Here is a 15,045-nt window from a genome sequence, read left to right as displayed (position 1 = left end):
ACACCGGTCCCGTCCCCCCCCCCCACCCCTTGTTTGTCCGCGGCGGGACGCGAACCCGGGACCCCAGAATCTTGTTGGGGAGCGAGCTGTGGGCGGGGCCTGGGGGCGGAAGTGGCACCGGCATTCGAAGTAGTGGCTGGGGCGGAAGTGGCGGTTGGTAACGGGGAGGTGTAGGGGGAATTTGGGGTGAGGGGAGCGGTATGGAGGGGGGTTATGGGGTGCTGTGGGGGGGGTGGTAGGGGTGGGGAATGGGGGTGCACGGCTTGGGCTATGGGGTGCTATGGGTTGAGTGGTAGGAATGGGGGTGCAGGGAATGGGAGGCTGTGGGGGACACACACTGACCCCATAGCCCCTTTCCCAGTCTCCAGACAGGATCGCAGGATGCCGCCATCCCCCTGGAAGGATCGGAGCTGCCGGGTGCTGGCCCAGAGGAATCCCCGCGTTGCCCCTGTGGGTGCCTGGGTGGAAAGTGCCCCGGTGGGCCCGGAGCAGAGCTTGGCCTTTGTGAGTGCTGCTGGGGGTCCTGTGGGTGCTCACCCCCCTGCTTGTGCCACTAAACCCGGGGGGGGGGGGGGGGGGCATTGGAGCTGCCAGTGAGCTTTTCTTCCCTCTGAAGGCAGCCAGAGCGCTGCTCCTAGGAAGAATTAATAGGTTTTAACGACTTCTAGGAGGGTCAGAAGCCACCACGGTGTCCATGTGGCCCGGCATCCCGTTCACACAAGCCCTCAGCATCTCCCTGAGCTGATTCCCCTCGAATGAACTGGGTTTTTCTTTAGTAACACTTTGGGTTTAGCCATCAGTGAGGTTGAGATCTGGGCAGTGCTCTCATCAGCTGCTGTTGATGCCCTGATTATCCATACTATGCTTTCTGCACTGTTCATTTTAGCTGGGCCTGTGGGTTTGCAGCCTGTTACTAGAAGCTGCCTTCAGCACTGGCAGCACAGCTAAAACTCAGCAGGTTTGTGCCCCCCTTCCACCTCTTCCATGAATTTTCCTCACTATTCCTGGCTGCTCAATGATTTCATCAGCACCAGGTTTGGAATTCCATGCTTATAGCTTTGCATTTGAGGTGCCTGTGCCACTCCTGACCCCTCCCTGTATCAATTCTCTTTGCTTTCCTGTTCATCCATAAAGGATGTTGGTGAATGAGATTTTATCCCATGTTGCTGGTTTAAAAGTAAAACTAAGTTGAGACTGGAGCCAGCCTCTGCTGTGCACTGTTAGAAACACTCCAGAACGTCTTTAGTGATGCTGATCTCAGGGATTCCTGCTTTGAGGGTTATCATAAGAGGACTTAAAGCGCATTAAATCCAGGCTGATGAGTTCAGTCCCCTGTAATTAATGTCTAAACGTTCCACAAGCTACTGCCCTTCGGAGATGATTTATTTCTACATTGTCATTTAAATCCTGAAAGGTTGAGATAATAAATGGAGATGAATCATCTCCATATTCCACACAACTTCTATCTCACACGGGAGCCCAACTCTTCCTGCCTGCTTGGGGGCCTTTGGAACTCCAGGTCCTCCCTTGGTGTTGGGCTTTCTGTGAGGTGCACAGGCCCAGTGGAGCTTATTGAAGATACTTCTATAAGCCAGCAGATCGTATTAAAAGCATACCTGTTCATGCCTCCTGCATCAGAATTGCTGCTGAGGTTGTCAAAAGGAAGCAGAGCGAGATGGGGATGGGGTTTATATAGTGGTTTCCTCAAAAACAGCACAGGTTTCTCCTGTCTCGGTGCTCTCTTTAATTGTTCTGACCTTGCTGTGGTGCTGGTCACGTTCCTGGCAGGCAGTGGGATGTGGGGACCATCCAACCCCAAGCTGATTTCAGATCCCCCTTTTTTCTCCATCCCTTCAGACTCTGGTTTTCCTGCAGTGACAACCAGAAGAGTGATGCCAATTTTCCTTAAGCCATGGTGGTATCAGCAGAATTCCTTGGCATGGCTTCAAGTAAGAACCTGGGAAAATAACACAACTGATTGATTTATTTCATTTAGGTCATTGCTTTTAATCTTTTACTTCAGAGCCTTTGCTCTGCAAGCTCCTTCTTTGACATGGTTCCAGCATTAATGAGATCCGAGGCTGGCCTGCTCCTTTTGGATCTGGGCTTTGGGTATCTGAGCATCTTTTCACTGGAGCTGTGAGTTGATGGATGAGGCCGTCACTTTCTTTCTCTGTGTGTTACAGCTGAAGCAGGAGGTGTGCACACTCTGCCCAGCTAGGTTCAGTCCAAGCTCATCATAATCCAATAGATGTTCTCCAAGCTGTTGCACAGATTTTGAAGCAAAACATTGGAGTTTTCTCCGAGTGCTGCTTGTGGCTGCAGGTGCAGGAAGGGAAGATGGAATAGGAGCAAAAATCATGGGAAATCTGCTTTCACCTCTTGCAGGCTTCAGCCTTTCAGGTGGAGGAGGAGCTGAAGAAGCAGCAGCAGCAGAAGGCGGCCAGGCTGAGGCGATTCCAGGGCGAGGTGAAGCAGAGGGTGAACCAGCAGGTCAGGATGAGAAGGAAGCTGCAGCTTCAGAGGTCCTATGAAGCAGTAAGTAGATCTCCATCCTTGCCTTGCCAGAGGCCTTCAGGAAAAACTGAAATCAGGGGGAAAAAAACCCAATCAGACCTCAGGTCAGTGTGTTTGTAAGGAGAAATGAGAAACTGGTGGTCATAGCAGACCCCATGGCCATAAGTAGTGTCCCCTTGAGCAAGGTCAGTTTGACACTGTCAGGCTCTGGTACTCGGGGAGCTTTAAGCCCTTTGCCTCCCTGCAGAAAGGTCACTGCTTCTCCTGGAAGCAGCAGAGTCCTGGTGTCCTGGGCATGGAGTTAAAGTATAGCCAGAACTGTGAAGGATGTGGATGTCTCCTTGTTGCACTTAAAGCAGTTTATTCCTGCTATTCCCTTTTTCAAGGCAGACATAGTTCACAAGCAGCACTTCCATGCTGTCTCCACATTCCAATTTACCCCCATGGGCTTGTTTTAGATGATCCTTGTGAATATATTTAATCCTTTCTATTCTTAACTGCCAGGGAGACTTGCCAGAAACTGACTGTGGAGCAAGAAGGGAATGCCCTGGAATATTAGTGGTTTGGGCCGTCCCTGGGGTGTTTGGGCTTTTTCCATGGCTTGGGAGTGTGGTTGAGAGAGGATGTGCTCACGTCACTCCTCTTGCACTCCTCCAAACTAAAACCCTCCACAGCAGGATGGCTCTTTGTGCCCATCCCAAGAAATGCCACCAAACGGAGCCAGCAGCTCCCATGCAGCATGTGTTAATCATGGAATCATTTGGGTTGGAAGGAACCTTAAAGCTCACCCAGTTCCAACCACTGCCACAGGCAGGGACACCTTCCATTAGAGCAGGTTGCTCCACAAGCCCTTGTCCAAAGCCCCTTTTTAGCTTTCTTGTAGCTGTTCAGGAAGCTGCTCCAAGGTCTCCCTGGAGCCAGGACCTCACCACCCTCATGGTGGAGGTTATGTCCCATTATCCATAGCTGTGTCCTGCAGGCAGAGCGGGAGAGCTGTGTGGCTGTGCAGTACTCAGGCTCCGCGCTGCGCCGGACCAGGATGAACACGTGCCTGTTTCGGAGCCATCCCACATCCACCATCGGCATTCCTAGTGCTCCTCATGCCATCTCGGTGCCATGGCAAGGGGAGCAGGATGAGCCATTCCAGCAGCATGCTGCTGAGGTGAGTAGTTCCTCTCCTGGGTTTTCCAGCCGTGCTTCCTCAGGCTGGATGCTAGTGGTTTGAAAGGAGGACAGGCAATGTTTCCTTTTCCAGCACATTCCTAATTCACTCTGTTGCTGCAGGTTGCCCAGAGAGGTGGTGGAAGCACCATCCCTGGAGACATCCGAGGCTGTGGATGTGGTTCTGGGCAGCCTGGCCTAGTTGAAGATTTCCCTTCTCATTGCAGGGGGTTGGACTAGATGACCTTTGAAAGTCCTTTCCAACCCAAACCTTTCCATAATTCTATGAATACAGTGAATTTTCCCTCCCCGTGCAGACTTGTTGCTGTGTTGTGTCGCATAGGTGGCACTAGGTGGTGCCACCTCATTGCATCTGATCTCCTGCGCACCAGGAATGTGGGATCTTGGAAAACCTGCTTTTGGGACTGTTTAAAGCTTCCTAATAGTCATGCTTATGCTGCATCTGGCATTTCATAAAGTTTGTTCACCGAGGAGCTGGGGTTCCAGTTGAAGCACCACCTGGGGTGGAGAATCACTTCTGGCTGGATACTGGGTGGGACAATTGGGAATCTGGGGCTTCTGGCATCACAGCAAAGTGGTCTGGGAGCAGGTGATCTGTAACCAAGCCCTTTACCTTGCCTGGACTGGGATTTCAGTGCACTGGGACAGCTCTGGAAATCCCTTTGGGTTGTAGGTTCCCTGATGCCTGTTTATAAAGCTCATTGTGTGTTAAGCTTTTATCCCTTTGTAAAGCACTTTGGTCAGGGCAGGGCACACTGGGAGATCTCTTCATTGCAGCTGAACTTCTTGGTGCTGCCCGCACAGAAAGCAGTTGGCGATAACTTCATGTCTCTTTTCTTCACCTTCCCTCCTAACACAGCTGAGCAAAACCATGAAGCACGTTCGGCACAGGCTGGCGTCCTGCAGGACTGTGCCTCAAGGAGCAGGTCCCCCTGAACTCCCTGGTGGTGTCTGGAGGCAGGAGGTGAGTGAGGGCTGCCTGGGGTGGGTAAGAGGAAGGAGCTTGCGAAGCCTTGGCTTTAATTATCAAATCCAAAGCATAGTTCAGTGAGTTTCTTCAGCAGAAATGAAACAAACTGAGCTTTTGTGACCCACCTGATGTTTAGCCCGTGGATTTTGGTGGCCCGAGGGCTGTGTCCCCACTATTCTTGCAGAGAAGGCAGCAGGATGATGTGGGTGAGAACGTCTCTGTTTGCAGAGATTTAAGAAGAGAAGCTAAAAAAAAAGAATTCAAAGAAGACTTTTTAAAGGCTGAGATTGTGATCTGGGTGTCTGGGAGGAATGTGCTGATCAGCCCTCCCCTGAGGTGCATTTATTCCTTCAGCAAACCTCAACAACTCTTTCCCTTGCATCAGTCCCTTGTTTCATGTGGGTGGCAAAGATCGGGAGGTTTTCCTCACCCAGGACTGGCTTCTGGTAGAGGATTGTTGGCAAGCATCTCCTTTCCTCGAAGCAGTGCAGAGAAGCCACATAAGGTCAGTCCCGAGGGCCTCACCTTTTATTCCATTGAATTTCATCCTGCTTTTGTCACTTCAGCTCTCAGGAGCAGCTTTATGTGGCAGCTATTGTCCTGCTTTCTGTGTCAAGACCTTTCTTAAACTGATGTACTTTGTCCATCCTGCAGAACACCAGCAGTGACCCAACCTGGTATTTTGTCTCGCTGCCTCCTCCCGAGCCAGTTTCCTGCCTGTCTTGCAATTCTTCATTCCCATCTCTTTCTCGGGTTCATCAAAGGTGAAGTACATCTTGGCTGGCTGTTATCTTGAAAATACCTTTTATATAAGGGCTGGTCTGGCTTTTCCTCGTCTGTGTACTGTTGGATTTGTGTTTAAGGAAGTTAGCTTTGCCATCAGGAGTTACAGAAACAGCCTAGTTATGGGCTCGACACCTTTGTTAGCTCTTTCTGACACTACAGGTACCTTCTCTTTGAGTCCTGAGTGCATTCAGCAAGGTGGAGTGATTCATTACTACACTGTTAGGAGCACTAAAGCCTCACATAAATAATGCAGCTGCCCATGCAGGCCAGAGGGTTACAGAAGCAAGAGAGTAGAGAATAAAAAGCTCTGCTACTAACCTGAGTCCTTTGAAGGTTCTCAAGGAGGGACAGCAGCTTGTTCCCTTCTCTTCACGTGCAAAAAGCTGCCCTGAACTTAACCACCCTGTAACTGCTGCTGGAGTGCACTGCCTTGCCCTTTGCTTTTGTCCTCCTTGGATTTCCTGGTGCTATATGTTCCAGCTGATTTCCTTCATTTGAGCCCAAGCATGTTTAGCATGGCTTGGTGGGGTCAGTAAATGGAGTCAAGATGCCAGGCCAGTGGAGCCCACCTTGTTCTTACTCTGTTTTTGTGCAGTGAACTCCTGAGCCTGAATCAGGGGAGTGTTTTTAATCAGTATTGCTTCTTCCATAGAAGAGTGTTATCTAATGGGTATCTCCTCACAGAAGTTTAAATTAGGCCATGCCAAAAGCTGGGTTAAAACTAGGCTGCCTCCTGCTGCACCTTGCCTGGGGCCTCTCTCTTCTGTTGCAGGAGAAAGTCAAACCAGCTAGACATGACTTGCTCTTGACAGATTTATGCTGGTTGCTGCCTATCTTGTTTTCTAGCAACTTACAGGCTGTTTGCAAAGTGATTTCCTCTTCTTTTTCCATTAGACAGGCTAAAATCTTCTCTTTAACACCTCCTTTCCCCCTCCTTTATTTAAAGGTAGACTCTTACTGCACCCTTTTCTGATAACCTGGACCTCCACAGATTTTGGGGTGGTGGAAGCTGTTGGCAGCTTGTCTGCCTTTCCTGGCAGTAGCCTAGGGCAGCTTCTGCCTGCTTCAAACCTCGGCAAGGAAGAATCTGACTTTCTTCACAGTAATAGTCCAAGCTTTTTGTTACTGCTGCCTGTATCCCAGAGCAAGCCCTGGGCTGAGCACTGGTGCCCAGAAGCATAAACTACTGTTGTTGGTGGTGTCCTCTGATAACTGCCCTTCTCGAGCAGCCTGTCCTTTAGTCTCTCTTCCTGAAGCCTGACTTGTTACCTTCATCCCTCCTGTTTCACTTGGAGCTCTGGCCTTTCTGGCACTTCTTTTGATTTTCTGTCCCCACGTGCTTGTGTTGTCTCCTGTGTGATCCCTTCTCTGACCCGTGCTCCGCTTCCTCCCTGCTCACATGGATCATGGGCACAGAAAGAACTTGAGGCTTTGCCAGGGTTGTCCACACTGTGTTGTTTGCGTTCCCAGGTACGTTGCATTTGCTCACTTTAAAGGGAATGTTACTTCTCCTTCACTCCTGTTTTCTGCATTTTCCTTCTTTTTCCCTTCCCTCTGAAGAATTGCATTCCCCATGATGAGTGATCCACATTCACAAAATCATTACTCTTCCTGTCTCCCAGAGATGTTTTTCTTAGGTCAAAAACATCCAAAGGGTTTCTTCCCTGCTTTCCCAAGCAGATACCTAGATGGTAATCACAGGGAAATGACCTGTCCAGGAAGGGTTTCAGATGATCCTGTTCACCAAGCCTTTGCTTTCAGGTTTTGGTAGATGGTTGAAGGTCCCCAGTGTGATAGCACCCAAATTCTTTTTCACCACTTATCATTCCCTAAAGTTGGTGGTTTTGCCACAGTTTCCTTTCCTTCTACCTTTGGGGCTTCAGAGCATCCTTAGAAAACGATAATATTCCTCTCCATTCCCTTGTCCTCACCAAAGCAGCTCTTCTGTGTTATGTTTCTGTCACAGCTGCTGAAGGGACAGCACAGCAGGGGAAGAAAAACCGCATTCCTGGCTCCAGGCTTGCTTCTGGCATTTGGATTTCTTAGTTTGTAGGAAACAATCTGCTGCCTCTCAAAATATTGCTAATTGTCGCCAGGGAGCCAGCCCACTTACCATCTGAAGGAGTGTGCTGAGTGTCACTCCAGAGATCCCACCATCCACCAGTGCCTTGTGGTTGCGGAACAGTGCCTGGAGAGGTCTTTTCCTTGTCTCTCCTTCACCCCACACGTCTGTTCCTCTGGTTCCGCAGTTGGTAGGAATGTTGGCACTTGCCAAATTCAGATCTTCTGCCTCTCGTGCCCTGTGGGGATGCTGGAGCATGTTGAGCCAGATCTGAACTGACTCTACAGAACAAGCACCCTCAGGTTAGAGCTGCTTCTTATCCAAGGGTGTTGAATTAGCCCTCAGCACCACAGCAGCCACATTTTAATTCCATGTTTACACCCTTCTTCTCCAGAAACCAGACTCTTGCAAGGTGCCTGGAGAAGATGAGAGTGAGGAGCTGCTGCTGGCAGGACAACACGATCTTCCAGCTGAACTGCAAGGCCAGGAGACAGTCCCTCCTCAGGCTGAGCAAGATGACAACTTCTACATCAAAATTGAGTTCAACAAGGTGAGACTCACACGAGGCTGGGCCAGTTGGTCTGAAGGACTGGAAGGGAAGGAGCTGGCAGGGACAATTCCTGTGCCTGGAGCTGGTGGGACACCTCCCTTAGAGGTGGTGTGAATCTGTCTGCTTGGGAGGACTGAGGTAATCATAGAGTCAACCAGGGTGGAAAAAGACCTTTAAGATCATCGAGTCCAACCATTCCCCAGCACTGCCAAGGCCATCACTAAGCCATGTCCCTGAGTGCCGCATCTACACCGTATGTGAACACTTCCAGGGATGGTGACTCCAGCCCTGCCCTGGGCAGCCTGTTCCAATGCCTGAGCACCCTCTGGGGAAGGAATTGTTCCTCATCTCCTGGTGCAGCTTGAGTCTGTTTCCTCTTGTCCCATCCCTTGTTCCTTGGCAGCAGAACCCAACCCCCTCCTGGCTCCATCCTCCTGTCAGGCGGTTACAGAGAGCAATAAGGTCCCCCTGAGCTTTCTGTTTTTCAGACTAAGCCCCTGTCAGGTCCCTTGGCCATTCCCCATCACACTTGTGCTCCAGGCCCTGCACCAGCTCTGTTGTCCTTCTCTAGATGATCTTTTGTTTTCAGGCCAACTTCCCTTAAGTATCTGAGCGTGGGAGTGTTTGACTCTGATTACCTGGAGTAGTTAACAAACACTAGGTGGTGATTAGTTCAACTAGGAGCAGAAATACTGGCTTGACAAATCTTGAGTAGAGGTGGAGGTTCATGCTGAGGTTTTGGCTGTTGAATTCCCCTGGCACTTTTGGTATTTATATTATCACTCTTTATGTTATTGTTTTTCGTGCACTTCACATAGTTCATAATGAAGCTTGGGATGAGGAGGTGTGAATCCATGTTTGAGCTGCACCAGAAACGTCCTCCAGGGATATCTTCAGAAGTGTTTAGACAAAACTTTGGTGCTCAGGCTCCTGCATGAAGATGTCACGTGCATTCTGTCTGTAGCCACCCAAAAAAGGCACAGCTCCCGGGTGGGTTACTCCACTGAGAACTGTAGGAACCATGTGTAGATGACTCACTTCCAGTGAGAAGTGTACTGCTGAGTGAAGAAACTTGACTGTAAAAATGCTGACGCTGCTCTCTTACATCATCTTCCAGTTCTGTGATGGACCAGTGAAGGAGTCGAGCTTGCCTGAGCCGTCCCAGGGGTTGCACACTGATCACCGTGTTCCCCTCGTCCTCTGGCCTGGGGTAGACCAAGAGGAAACCAAGAAGCAGGTTTGTCCACTGGAGCCAAGTCCTCATTATTTCATTTCAGGACTCAGAGGTGTTGAGCCCCAGGGGATGTTGTCAGCTCAAGAGCAGCCTCAATGTCTGGAGCATCTTCCTGGGTTTAGGTTTGTCTGTGCTGATGGTGCCTCAGGTCTTGGGCAAACCTACCAGGTTCTTTTTAAGGTCCATCATGACCACAAGTACAACTATTACATCCTCCTCCTGCAAGATCTGGGGTCTGAATGACACTGAAGGGCTGGAGGAGAAACTTTTTGCCTAGCAAAACAAAGGTGTTCTTTTCTGTGGCTGCAGGAGTGGAGAGAAGCTGCCAAAAATGCCCAGAAAAAGAGAAAGGAGCAAACCCCACTTTATCTTGGTTGGGAATACTGCTGGGAGTATGAAGCTTTCTCCCATCTCAGCACCTAACAGGCCTGATGCTGGGTGCGTGCATGTGGCCATGAGCTCATGCTTATCCAGGCGATGCAGAGAGACGATGTGTATCTTGGATGCCTAAAGGAAATGATTGTCTTTTCCTGCTTCCCTCTTGACATGAGGAGGAACACTGCCCTCTTCTTCTGTGGGCTTTCTTGCAGCTTTACAGCACAAAACTCAAAAGGACTTTGGACAAATTGCGTTTTGTTTTTGTTCTTTATGTGCATTCTCCCACAAGCTGCCCCCAGATCTGCCTTCTAGATGGTGGTGGCAGCTGGGGCTCCTCAAGCTGCTCCTTCCCCCCTGGCAGTTCCCTCTGCCCTTTGCTTTTTATCTCTCTGGCTCTGATCCACCCAGAGATAACTGGTTTTGCAGGACTCCCTCTTGTGTGTTTTATTCCCATCCAGCTTTCTTCACTTGCAGCCTGGTGATCTCTCCTGCTCCTTTATCTCTAGCTGTATGGGGCTCTCACTGCTGAGATGGACAAACCCAGCCCCAAACTTTTGGTGTTGATGAGGCAATCTTAGACTTTGTGGCGTCATGGAGCTCAGACTAGCTGTATACTGACTGAAGGTGGGAGGCTTTGGTGTGAGCTTTAGGCAGGAGTTAAGCCAAAGCCCAGACATTGAACCTCTTCTTGTGCTCAGTATGGGAGTTGTTTCCTGCAGGGCATTGGATTTGTCTCAGCAGTGACTTTGCCACCTCTGTGATTCTCCTGCAGGCAATGGGTCCAGCTTGGTGCTGTGTGTCCCTGTTTATTTGGAGATAAAGCTTCCAGTGAACCACAGAGAACCAGTGGTCCCCAGTGAACCAAAACTCTTGGACTATAGCTTGTAGTGCTCTGGTGAAGTGGGTTGAAATGGGAACCAGGAATATGAGAGTTCAGGATGTTGTCAGGTGGCAGAGCTTCCATCCGAAGGCATTTTCAGCTGGTGCAAAGCTCTCTGATGCTCCAAGATGTCTTGGTCCTCCTCTCCCACCATCTTTCCAGCTTCTAAGTTCTGGGGCCTGTCCACCAGGAAGTGTTTGAGGCTTTCTTGGGGAAGGAGCAAGGTTTCTGTCTGCTCCAGGACCAGACTGAGAGCTGGTGTCACTCAGTATCAACCCCAGATGTCCTCCTCAAAGGTGCCTGTTCTTCCCTGCAGCGGCAGGACGAGTACCTGCGGTACAGGCGCCTCTTCATGAGCATTGAGCGTGAGCAAGTGAAGGAACAGCAGAGGCAGAAAGAGAGGCAGAAGAGAATTACCAGGTGAGTACATGCAGATGAGCTCCAGCCCTTTGGTATTCCTTACTTCATCCCAGGGCCCTTCCTAAGGCTGGAAAGGTCTCCTGTACTTGTCTGGCTTATCCCTGGGTGTATTGTGCCCAGTCTGTTAACCCTGGGGTAGGATTCACTTGACCAACCCCTCCAAAAGATACCTTTGGGCTTGTCTTGTGCTGAGTTTGTGCTGTGAGCTTGTGGGCCTCTCTTGTGCTGTGTGTCAGTCCTTCAGAGATCTTCAGCACTTCTCCACCCGCTGAGTCCCAGTGCTGGAGTAGGGAGCCGAAACATCAGGCTGGGAGTGTTGCATCTCAGCAAACCGTGGCTCCTTGGAACAGATTCCAAAAGCCTGTGCTGCAGTCCAGGTTTAGAACTTTGGGGTGAGGTCACGTTGTTAAACTGATCTTATCTATGTGAGTTTTAATATCAGACCCTTCACCCTCACAGCTATAAATGTGTATAGTGTAATAAAAGGATTTACTAGCACTTGTTCCAGAGTTGAAACCTTGGTGTGAAAGTCTCGGCACTTGGTTTGGTAGTTTAATCATCTTCTCCCTTACCAGGGGTTTGTTAAGGAGGAGCTCTGCAAACTCAAAACAGGAATGAGACTTGGAATGTTTTCCCTATGTTTGCTCTCAAACAAACTGATGTAGGTCTGACTGTGTCTATCCCCAGCTCTGCAGTGGGCAGGTTTTGTGGGAGCACTGAGGGCAGGATTCCCATGGTCACTTTGCACAGAGGAATTGCCAGGCTGAAGGATACAGCTCCTCCAGCCACATTCCTGACATGTAACTTGGAGATTCAGAGGCCTTTTCCTGCCCTGGGAGTGCTGGTGAGACACCAGGGACTTCCTAGTCATGATGATAGCCTTTTATGTTCTATCTCTTCCCCAGTTGCAGGGGAGCTGCAGGCTGCAGAGGTGGCTTTGTACTTAGTGTAAAGCCTTAAGTTGGCCTTGGCCTGTATTTCTATAGGAGCAGATTTACGGTGCTGTGGCTCAGGCTCTTAATATAAAATACATTTTTGAGTTTAGAACTTGTCTGGAGCAGTTTGGCTTTGGTGTTTTCCTTCTGGATGGAAGGATTTGACCTCCCCATTGCAGCAACATCCAAAGTGTCTCATTTGATCACATTTTTGGCTCCTACCCAGCCTGGATCTTTTATTTTTAAGTCCTTTTGGCAGGGATCAGCCCGTGACATGTTATTGCATTTGCAGGAATGAAATGGCAGATGCTTCAGTTTAAAGTCTTTGTGCTTCATAATTGGCGCTTTATCAAGGGAACGTGCTTTGTGCTTGGTGTGTGACTTCCACAACCCAAACTCCACTGGAAGGGCTGTGTAGGTGCAAGGAGACAGAAACAGAGGGAGATTTGGTTAAAAATGCCTGTTTTGGAATAGATGTGGGATCCTTGGAGTGTCTCTGATGTACCCAGTGCTCTTCTGCAGCCCTGGAAGGTGCAAGGACAGGTTGTGATAAGACCCAAGCTGTCCATGATCAAAGTCGAAAGTGGGGAAGTGGAGCTGTTGGTCCTTTCTGGTGGCTGTTAGAGCCCAGGCACTGCTCTTGGTTTCAAGAGGACAGAAGAGCAGCTCTTTTGGGGAACTGCAGGTGGCACTTCCAACAGGAGCACATGGGAACAGGATGCAGGAGGGAGCTGGAAGGAGAAGTCTGTGGTGGGGAGAAAACCAGCAGGCAGGAGGAGGTCAAGGGCAGGAGGGCATTCCCAGGCTGGTGTTTCTATGGTGCAACAACACAAGAGGGATGTGGAGCTGCCCAGAGAACAACTGGCAGAAAATGGAAGCTGGATGGGGAAGCTCCTTCTCTAAGCATGTGTGTGCTTAATCCTGCAGGATTAAGAGCAAGAAGGAGAACCAGCGGCGGGCAGCAGAGCAGATGATGCAGGAGGTGCCTGAGCAGCAGGAACCCTCCTCAGGTGCAGCAGCCTCTGAGAGCCTGGCCCAGCTTGAGCTGGAGGAGAGGAGAGTGAGGAAGGTGAAAGAGAAACAGCAGCGAGATAAGGAGTCCATGAGGTATGGCCAGGTCCCCTATCCCTGCAGTGAGCTGGGTGTTACTTCCAAATGTGAATGTTTCACCCCTTGCAGGTACATGGAAGCTCTCAGAGCCCAGATGAGGGAGAAGATCAAACTCTCCAACATTGATTTGCCCCCACTGTGCTCCTGTGGGTCTGATTTCTGGGATTCCCACCCGGATACCTGTGCCAACAACTGTGTCTTCTACAGAAACCACCAAGGTAGGAGCTCTTGCCTCTGGAGGGAAGGTGCTTAGATCTGGATCCCTTATTATACTTTGTTCAACAGTAGTGCTTGGATCTGGAGCACAGCTTGGAGAAACACCTGCAGAGCAACTGGGAGTTGTTTTATAGTGGGGGTAATGGAGAAACTGGGACTTTGTATAAATTCTTTGGCTTTCATAGAATCATGGAATGGTTTGGGTTGGATGGGACCTTAAAGCTCATCCAGTTCCAACCCCCTGCCGTGGGTAGGGACACCTTCCACTAGAGCAGGTTGCTCCAAGTGGGATTTCATCAGAGCAGAGTAGAGGGGCAGAATTCCCTCCCTTGACCTGCTGCTCACACTTTCATAGTGCTTCCCACTTCAGAACATCCAAGCAAGCCTGTGTAAAACTGCAGGCACATGGAATTACCTTAACACCAGTTCTTCTCCCTGAGGTTTGCAGTAAAGGGCTGAAGCTGAGCCCAGTTTTGGGCCACAAGAGGTGCTTCTATCTCCTAACGCTGGTTCTGTGCCTCTTCCCTCTCAGCCTACAGCCGTGCTCTGCGGTCCCTCATCTCATCTTGTGACCCCCTGGATGGGAGCTCCTCGACCACACTCCCGCTCCGAGGCCTGGCCACGCTCTGCACTCGCTCAGGGAGGCGTCTGTGATGGGAGAGCTCCATGTGTGTGTCTCCTCCATGGATACAGCCCTGTGTGTGTCCTCATCCATGTATCTCAGTGACTGTTAGAAGCACGGAGCAGGGAGGGCTGTGCCCTCTCCTGCCTGCTCCTGCCTGTCCTTCTGGCCTGTGCCTTCTCACTTGGGGTGAGGTTTTTGGCTCCATGCATGTGGGGACAGTGGCTGGAGTGAAGGAGCCCACTTTAGGGGCTGGCACTGGATTTGTAGCTTGGGAATAAACTGGTTTTAAGGGTTTGTCTCCTTTGGAGTGTGAAATAAGGAGAAAGTAGACACCTGGGATCAGTATCTGTTGGGGTTGTTCCTTCCCGTTCCATTCCCCTGTGGCCTCATGCTCCAGAGCTAGCTATTTACTGTTCCTTTCCTTTTTTCCACATGAGGACCTCATCCACTAGCTTCTATTTTACTCTAGAAAGGACCTTTTTCCTAGGAACAGTCTGTAACTTCCAGGTGAGCACTCTTTGCCAGGACCAAGATTCTTTTGGACCAGAGATGTCACCATGTTGGGTAACATGTTCTTGGTTGCACCATAACCCATCATTAATACCTTCTGCTTGCTGCCACCTCTCCAATATTAACCACGGCAGGAAGGGCAGGCAGCCGAGCGTGTCGCAGGCTTCCTTCTCCCCATTCATCCCTCTGGGATCCCACTCCTGAGGGATCAGGAGGCACCAGGCCAGCGGATGCTCCTCTTCCCCCCTGGACAATCATTCACGACTCTTCCACAGTGGCTGATGCTGTTTATTAACTGCCTTTTGCGTCAGGAGAAGACCCTATGGAGCTAATGGAGGGTGCTGAGGGACCTGGGCAGGATCTGGCCCGGGAGGTTTCCATGTGTGCTAGGATCAGGGAAGTGAAAGGCTGAAGTTGCAGCCGTGGGTTTTAACTGATTTCAGGGCAGGGCCTTGTTCCCGGGCAGCCAAGGACAAGTGTTGCCTTGGCAGGGCCCCAGGCGCTTGCTCACACCCTGGTCACCCCTGTTCCCACCACTCCAGAGGGGCTCCCAAAGGGCTTTTGGCTGGTTTAGGGTTAGTGCTTAGCTCAGAGGACTGATGGCTGTGTAAAGCCCTTGCTGCTCCTCAGCCTCACAATCAGCCCATTGCTCGGCTCCATTCTCGTGGAT

At 50.4% G+C, this 15,045-nt stretch overlaps 1 protein-coding gene across 2 annotated transcripts; it reads left to right on the top strand.

Annotated features, from left to right (window-relative positions):
- The first annotated feature begins 107 nt into the window (after positions 1-107).
- CCDC15 (coiled-coil domain containing 15) lies at positions 108-14,159 on the top strand. 2 transcript variants are annotated; one of them, XM_061476047.1, is made up of 11 exons: positions 108-153; positions 362-504; positions 2,389-2,538; positions 3,497-3,679; positions 4,559-4,663; positions 7,912-8,067; positions 9,185-9,304; positions 10,876-10,979; positions 12,842-13,021; positions 13,094-13,242; positions 13,773-14,159. In XM_061476047.1, the coding sequence occupies exons 2-11, from the start codon at positions 382-384 to the stop codon at positions 13,892-13,894; spliced, it is 1,392 nt and encodes a 463-aa protein (XP_061332031.1). In that variant the 5' UTR covers positions 108-153; positions 362-381; the 3' UTR covers positions 13,895-14,159. The 2 variants fall into 2 exon arrangements, with proteins under 2 accessions (XP_061332031.1, XP_061332032.1); XM_061476048.1 differs by lacking the exon at positions 108-153 and adding an exon at positions 195-198.
- The last annotated feature ends 886 nt before the right edge of the window (positions 14,160-15,045 follow it).

Source organism: Pezoporus flaviventris, unplaced genomic scaffold (genome assembly GCF_033815535.1).
Source record: "Pezoporus flaviventris isolate CSIRO_AGI_PZ_B2104156 unplaced genomic scaffold, CSIRO_AGI_Pfla_v1 ptg000093l, whole genome shotgun sequence".
Taxonomy (NCBI): domain Eukaryota; kingdom Metazoa; phylum Chordata; class Aves; order Psittaciformes; family Psittacidae; genus Pezoporus; species Pezoporus flaviventris.
Note: the sequence above shows the minus strand (reverse complement) of the source record. Positions and strands in the feature narration are given on the sequence as shown.

Bases quoted from the DNA above. Each gene is read 5' to 3' on its own strand.
- CCDC15 (XM_061476047.1), top strand. From the start codon at position 382: ATGCCGCCATCCCCCTGGAAGGATCGGAGCTGCCGGGTGCTGGCCCAG. The intron at 10,980-12,841 runs GTGAGTACATGC...TTAATCCTGCAG, and splicing joins AGGCAGAAGAGAATTACCAG to GATTAAGAGCAAGAAGGAGA. The intron at 13,243-13,772 runs GTAGGAGCTCTT...CTTCCCTCTCAG, and splicing joins CTTCTACAGAAACCACCAAG to CCTACAGCCGTGCTCTGCGG.